Raw genomic sequence first — 7342 nt, forward strand, 5'->3', positions numbered from 1 at the left:
GTAGTGTAAGTGGCTATCACAGCGGATTCTGATTAATGGCGGTCACAGCGTCAGTTCATCTTCCGCTAATCTGGGTTCGAGTCCCAGCGGGGCCTATTCTTTTAGCATTTTTTTTGGATTTTTTGTTGCACCGAAACACCTGACTCATTCGTTCCACCAAGAAAAAATCTGCACCGCAAAGCGTTAGTCATCTGTTGTTTTTGACTGCTGTAGTGCTTGTATACCAGAATCCAATACACAAATGTAACACTCTTGACTTTGAGAGCATACCTCCTTTCGCTCTATGCAGATGGTGCTTCGGGTCACCAATTGAGAAGCAAAGCCCAACTACATAAACTTTATTTTTTGCACTGGCTCCAACCCAAGGAGCCGCCTCGCCGGGTACTGTTATTCAGCAGGACTGCGGGCAAGACCCCAAGGTAGTAAAACAGAGCCACAAAGCCACGAGCGAGCCAAGATGGACACGCTCTACGCGCTCTTCGCGTCCACCTTTGACGCCGACCCAAACAAGCGCAAGGCCGCGGAGCTCGAGATACGCAAGCTGGAGTCCCAAGATGGCATGCTCGCGACTGCATTCCAGATCGTCAATAGCCAAGACGCTGACCTGGCTGTCAGGCAGGCCGCTGCCATGTGAGTCTCGAGAAGATTCGCGGTAGGTGCTCGGATTTAGGCGGTAATTAAGAAGCGCCAGGCGCTCATGTGGTGACCCCCTTCAAAACGCATTCGGAACCCGGCTTGCAAGAGAAAAGAGAATTGCTCTGCGTTGAGAATCTTGCTGATTTCTTTTTGTCTTGATTTCATAGCTACGTCAAGAACCGCGTCCGCCGCGGCTGGGATGTCTCGCGCGGACAGCGCGCTGGCGGCGCCTCCTCTTCTTCTGCAATCGCCTCTTCGGACCGCTCTGCGCTCAAAGCGGGAATGCTTCCTGCTCTTGCACGTGCACCTGAGCGCCTGCGCATGCATATCACCACCACCTTGCTGTCTATGGTCGCTACGGACTTTCCAGCGCAATGGCCCGAGCTCATGTCGGAGATCGGCAACTACATCAGCTCCACGGACGATGCAGCAAGCGTCCATGCAGGAATTCGCGCGCTTCTAGAAGTCGTCAAGGCGTTCCGTTGGTCTGACGACGAGAACATCCTGGAAGGTTTGATTTCTTCGACGTTCCCACACATTCTGACGACTGCCAGACAACTTCTCGCCTCACCCAACGCCTCGAGCCCAGACGCCGGCTCTATCCTGCACGCGATCCTTAAGACCTACGCGCGCTCCATGACCTCCAAGCTCTCCGCGCATCAGCAGTCACACGATTCTATCATCCCATGGGGGACGCTAATGCTCGAAGTTGTTCAGTTCGAGGTGAATGCTGTTCAGCTTCCCGACGAGCCGGAGGAACGCGCGAAGTCAAGTTGGTGGAAGGCAAAGAAGTGGGCTTACTTCTCCCTCAACCGCCTGTTCAGCAAGTACGGTAACCCGTCGCAGCTTCCGAGCAACATGAAAATGTACAAGCCATTCGCCGATGTCTTTGTTCAAAAGTTTGCACCGGAAATCCTCAATGTCTACCTCAAGCAGACCGAACTCAAGGCACAAAAGAGCGATGGTCACTTCATCAGTAACAAGGCGATGCACTTCATCTTTTCTTTCTACACGGAGTGGTGAGTTTAATATCGTCCCTGTTGCCCGAACACCTGTTGAGCGCGGTCGTGAGCTTTCCTTTGCATTGCAGCGTGAAACCCAAGTCCACCTGGGCAATGCTCAAACCACACGTGGCTGCCATCATCCAATCTTTCGCTTTCCCTCTGTTGTGCTTTTCACAGATGGATGCAGAGCTGTGGGAGGACGATGCGATCGAGTTCATCCGCTCGCAGATGGACCCAATGGAGGAATACAGCTCGCCCGCCGGAAGCGCAAGCATCTTCCTCGAGACTGTCACGAGCAAGCGCAAGGCGAGTTTCATGCCGACGCTCGAGTTTGTTAACTCGATCATGGCTTCGTACGCTACCACCGGAGGCCAAGGAGGCCGATCCGCCCAGGAGAAAGAAGGGGCCATGCGCCTGGCAGCAGCAATGCAGCAGACGATGGTCAACGACACTATCGTCGGGCCGCAGCTCGACCAATTTTTTGCGCACCACATCGTCCCAGAGCTCTCCTCGCCGCATGGCTTCTTGCGCTTCCGTGCTTGTGAGCTGATCAAGGTGTTCGACAAGCATGGCATGCAGTGGAGCAGCGCATCGACACTTGAGAGCGCTTTCAATGGCGTCATGCAGTGCCTCATGGATACCTCTGAGCTGCCGGTGCGGGTGCAAGCCGCTGCGGCACTCGGGGAGCTGATTGCACATGAAGAGGTGCAGTCTATCATGGCTCCAAACGCAGGGCGTCTGATGCAGGAGCTGCTAAAGCTCAGCGATGAGACGGATCTCGACACCCTCATGGTCACGCAGGAGAAGGTCGTCGAGCACTTCTCCGATGAACTCCTCCCCTTTGCGGTCGAGCTGACCACTCAGCTGCGCGACTCGTTCATTCGCATGGTCCAGGAGCTAAGTGATGCTGCTGCACGTGTAGAGGAAGGCGAGGGTGGACCGCAGCAGGTCGAGCTGGGCAAGAATGACGAGGACAAGATGTTTGCTGCCATGGCCAACCTCGCGACCATGTACCAGGTCATCTCTGCCGCTGAGAGCAAGCCCGATATTCTCGCGCAGATCGAAGCAGTGCTCCTTCCCGCCATTGCCTTCACATTTGAGAAGCAGATGGCTGGTAAGTCTTGGTTGCTAGTAATTCAATGCCAGCCGACTGCCGACAGCTGACGTTTTCTGTTTTCCCTTGTGGCAGAACTGCTGGATGATGTGATGGACATCGTCGACATGCTGACGTTTTACCAAAAGAACATCTCACAGCAGATGTGGGGTATCTTTGAGCTGATGCACAACGCTTTCACCACCTGGGCCCCCGACTATCTTACTGGTGAGTGGCATGCTCGCGACTCCTCTGAAGCGTGTGCGCGGTTAACAGGCCTTTGTCTTCTCTTAGAAATGACTAGTACGATTGACAACTTAATCACCTTTGGCGCCGACATGTTCCGGCAAAACCAAAAGTATCGCAACATGCTGTCCGAGATCTTCGCGACAGCCACGCACAGCCCAAATATGGCCGCCGCGGACTACTTGGCTGCTTACAAGATCGCAGACGTGATGCTTCTGGTGCTGAAAGGCTCATTCGACGTTGAGCTGCCGGCAATTCTCGAAACGGTGATTAACTACGCAATGAACAATCCCTCAGCGCCAGCGCCGGATCTGAAAGTTCGGAAATGGGCGGAGATTGTCGTACTTGATGCCTTTATCTACAACCCGACGCTCACACTCCAGTTCCTCGAGTCCAAGGGCGCGACAGGTGGGTTCATCGACGCCGTTACGTCTCGCGTAGCAGCGTACAACCGTGTGCACGAATGCCGGGCGTGCATCTTTGCCTTCCTCAACATGCTTTCCGTTGCGCCAGAAAACATGCCGGCTTCCGTGCAAGAGCGGGCACCGAAGGTGCTTGGGACCCTCATCATCCACTTGGCCAATATGCCAGCCGTTGTGCGGAAGCGCAAAGAGTTGCAGGACATCCTCGAGGATGTTGAAGATGAAGATGAGGATGTTGAGGATGGCGGCGTCAGCGTCGAGGTAAATGGCAGCCTGGCAGACAAGTCGTTCGCGGACGATGCGGACGTCTACGACGAAACGAACGACTACATGGAACTCCTTGCAGAAGAAAGCGCAAAGCTCAAAAAGGCGGCAGCTGCGCATGTTGGCCAGCTAGTCGATGATGACGAGGAGGAGGAGCTTGATGACGATGACGAGGACGATGATGCAATCTTTGACAGCCGTGAGTTTTCAGCCGCATGTTATGTTTTGGGTTCCAGACTAAGCTTTGATGATTTCTTCACGCGAAGCTCTGGACAAGCTGCCGATATACGACTGTTTCCGTAGTGTCATGCAAGACTTACAATCCAAGCACCCAGACGCTTTCAACAGTCTTACTGCGGCGCTTCCGGCTGACCAACAACAGGCGCTGCACACCGTTTCTCAAATGAAGGACGAGGATCTGGCGGCCATCACTGCCGAGGACGAGGAGTGACCGTGGCCCTTCTCCTTCAACGCAAAATGAAAAGCATGCTGCTGAACATATTCAATATACCACCCCCTCCCTTGTAGCAATAGAATGCTAGACCCAATCTCCACATATTCACGTTGCCACCGAATCCTGCCAGCGCTCGTACTTAGCAATCATATCGCGCGTGATGCGTCGCCTGATGCTTCGCGCCGCCTGTAAAAAGTCTTCTGCGGCGACCTCCTGCGCGTCCAGAGACCTGGACATGGCGAGCAACCCTGCATCTTGACAGATTGAGACGACTTCTGCGCCGGAACAACCTTCCGTCATGTCTGCGATGGCTCCAAGCTCAACGTCTGATGCGATCGCCATGCGCTTGACCCGATGCTGGAGCATTTGCAGGCGTGTGCCGCGATCGGGTGGTGCTACGTAAAGCAGACGGTCGAACCTTCCCGGACGCAGCAGCGCAGGGTCCTACCAGGTTGTACATTGTGTCAGAGTCGGTCGAGCTCAACATGTGGATTAGCGCGACTTACGATGACTTCTGGCCGGTTGGTCGCAGCGACGACGATCACGCTGGTAACAGTGCCCACGCCATCCATCTCGTTGAGCAAGCTGCCAATGACTCGATCTGAGGCGCTACCCGTGCCCTCTCCATCTGCTCCTCGTGTCGTTGTGAGAGCATCGATCTCGTCCTACACCGTGAACTCCGAATCAGTTCAGAAATGTGGCCGCAATTCGATGCTGATGAGTTTTGACTCACGAAAAAAACAATGCATGGACTTGCGGCCCGGGCTTTTCGGAACGTTTCCCGAACTGCTCGTTCGCTCTCTCCGACGAATTTGTTAAAAAGCTCAGGTCCTTTGACGGCGATAAAGTTCAGACCGCTCTCGGTCGCCAGTGCTCGCGCCATCAGGGTCTTGCTGCAGCCTGGTGGACCATACAGCAGGACACCTTTCGGCGCGTCAACGCCGAGTCTGGCGAAAGCCTCGGGGTGCTGCAACGGCCACTCCACACTTTCTCGTAACTGTTGCTGCACCGAGGCACCCGCGCCTTCGCCGCTTGCGATGTCCGTCCACAATACTTTGGGGGTTTCAAATGCGATCTCGCGCATCGCGGACGCTTTCACGACAGACATGGCATCAAGGATGTCAGTCACGTTGATCGGTTGGAGCGTTGACAAAGAGCCAAGGGCGCCTGCCTGTGCAGCTTCAGAAAGTTGCAGTTTGTCAAAGTGGTTCGTAATATCTTCTGGGTCTGTTTCACCCTCAAACGATCGTCGTATTGCGTGCATGCCAGCTTCACGGACAAGGGCACTCAAGTCGGCGCCGACGTAACCGTGTGTACGAGCTGCAATCTGTTCTACTTGCGTCGAAGAAAGGTTGTGGGGGACGTGTTTGAGCTGCACAGTCAAAATAGCCGCTCGTGCTGCGCTTGTTGGAATGCCAATCTCGATCTCTCGATCCAGTCGGCCAGGCCGGCGAAGGGCTGGATCGACAGCATTCGGACGATTGGTCGCTGCAATGACGACTACCCGTGGACCTCGCTTTGACAGAGGAGTTTCAACTGGCTTTTTGCCCTCGCTGGTTTCTGATGCATCGCTTCCTTCGGTCTGTAGATCTATTCCGTCGAGAAGAGTGAGGAGTGTCGCAACTACGCGTCTTTCGACCTCACCGGCGCCCTCCCCAGCACCTTCCGCGCCGACTCCGCCTCCGGCATCTCTCCTAGGCGCGAGCGCGTCAATTTCATCGATGATGATCACGCACGGACTTTTTCGTTTGGCCTCTTCAAATACGTTGCGAAGTTTTGCTTCCGTCTCACCGTGAAAAGCAGAAGAGAGCTCGGGTCCGTTGATCACCATAACGGAAGAGTGGGTCGAGGCCGCTACGGCACGTGCAAGCGACGTCTTGCCAGTACCTGGCGGGCCAAAGAGAAGGACGCCTCTCGGTGGCTTCAGGCCTGGTGAATGCAGATCGTCAGATTCCATTCAGGCCTCCAGAGATGTTGATAGTGACATCGACTCACGGTATGCATCAAAAAGATGTGGCCGCAGGAGAGGCAGTTCCACCAAGGCTCTGATCTCACGGATTTGCTTGTCCAGGCCCCCGATGTCGGAGTAGGAAGCAGTACTGTGGGAAAGCCCTAGACATGATGAATCACCATTGGTGAGCTGAGGATCTGCCTTCTCTGCGCCTTTCCGCTTGGTCAATGCGACGTTTGTGGAACGGGACAGCGAAAAGCACAGTGGCTCCGTCTCCGGAGGAGCTAAGAGCGTCACCCCGCTGATGTCGAACATGATCAGTTTCTGATTGAACTCTAGGCTGATCCTCTCCATCAGGCGCACGAAGTGTTTCTGCACTGTCCATATTGAAACAAAGACGATGATTGTCAGGACGCATATCTCATTTCGACCGTCCAAGGGAAGCACACACCTAGGTGCTCTTTAATCATAATTGATAAGAGTCTCTTATCGTCTTGTGTGAGCTTGACACAAGTCTGCTCATCAGAAATCCGAAGACGCAAAGAGGACGCCTCTGGTAGAACATTTTCTTTGACTCCAGGCGGGGCCTTGACCTTGACTTCTCCATCTGGCCTCGAAAGGCTGGCCGAGCTGGCCGCCAAGTTGGGGTGAAGGCAGACAGCTACTCAAGAAAGCCAGGTTCAGTCGAAGTCCTTACAGCAAGCGAGCTTCACACAATACGCACTGTTTCCAGACAAGGAGAAGCTTGGCCAAGCAGCTCCCACACACCAGTCCCTGCTGTTCTTGTCCAGGATAGCGACATCTGGAGCTGCGATGACAACCGGCGCGCCGGTGGAGATCTTTCGAGCTCTCATGTATTCAGCACTGAACAATATGCATGACCTACTGCTCGATGGGCCAGAAGAAGAGCCAGCCCCCTTGCGCGATGAGGTACTCGCCCAGGGCCGTAGCGTCAGCGACGCCGGCTCGATGCCAACCTCAGGCTGGCTCATTCTTGCGAAGCACTCTCGTTCCGGACCGAGGACAATGAGGAATATCCCTGCAACTATCCGTGCACTGCAAGATGAGAAAGGACGCCTGAGGCTTCGCAATACCTTCCAGCTCTTCAAGGACGCTGACGTTGACTACGTTGACGTTGACTTCGATGTCATTCAGGTAGACGAAAAACAGTTTGGAGATGATGAGCGAAGCTAAAGAAGTAGAGTCTGGCACTTTCATATATATTTTTTGCAATTGCAACCGATTGCACAATTGCACAACTTGCCGGCTGAC

At 54.4% G+C, this 7342-nt stretch overlaps 2 protein-coding genes across 2 annotated transcripts; one reads left to right on the forward strand and one right to left on the reverse strand.

Annotated features, from left to right (window-relative positions):
* Positions 1 to 285: 285 nt before the first annotated feature.
* Positions 286 to 4116, forward strand: K437DRAFT_249641 (ARM repeat-containing protein; the record flags this gene model as incomplete). The annotated part of the gene is made up of 6 exons (XM_013386182.1): positions 286 to 630; positions 804 to 1655; positions 1727 to 2754; positions 2830 to 2961; positions 3028 to 3864; positions 3932 to 4116. Exons 1-6 carry the CDS (start codon positions 458 to 460, stop codon positions 4114 to 4116), a joined length of 3207 nt encoding a protein of 1068 aa, XP_013241636.1. The 5' UTR covers positions 286 to 457.
* On the reverse strand, positions 4039 to 7062 carry K437DRAFT_288548 (AAA-domain-containing protein; the record flags this gene model as incomplete). The annotated part of the gene is made up of 6 exons (XM_013386183.1): positions 4039 to 4563; positions 4626 to 4784; positions 4853 to 6048; positions 6115 to 6447; positions 6522 to 6734; positions 6768 to 7062. 6 exons carry the CDS (start codon positions 7060 to 7062, stop codon positions 4225 to 4227), a joined length of 2535 nt encoding a protein of 844 aa, XP_013241637.1. The 3' UTR covers positions 4039 to 4224.
* Between the last annotated feature and the right edge of the window lie 280 nt (positions 7063 to 7342).

Source organism: Tilletiaria anomala (assembly GCF_000711695.1).
Source record: "Tilletiaria anomala UBC 951 chromosome Unknown K437scaffold_82, whole genome shotgun sequence".
Taxonomy (NCBI): Eukaryota; Fungi; Basidiomycota; class Exobasidiomycetes; order Georgefischeriales; family Tilletiariaceae; genus Tilletiaria; species Tilletiaria anomala.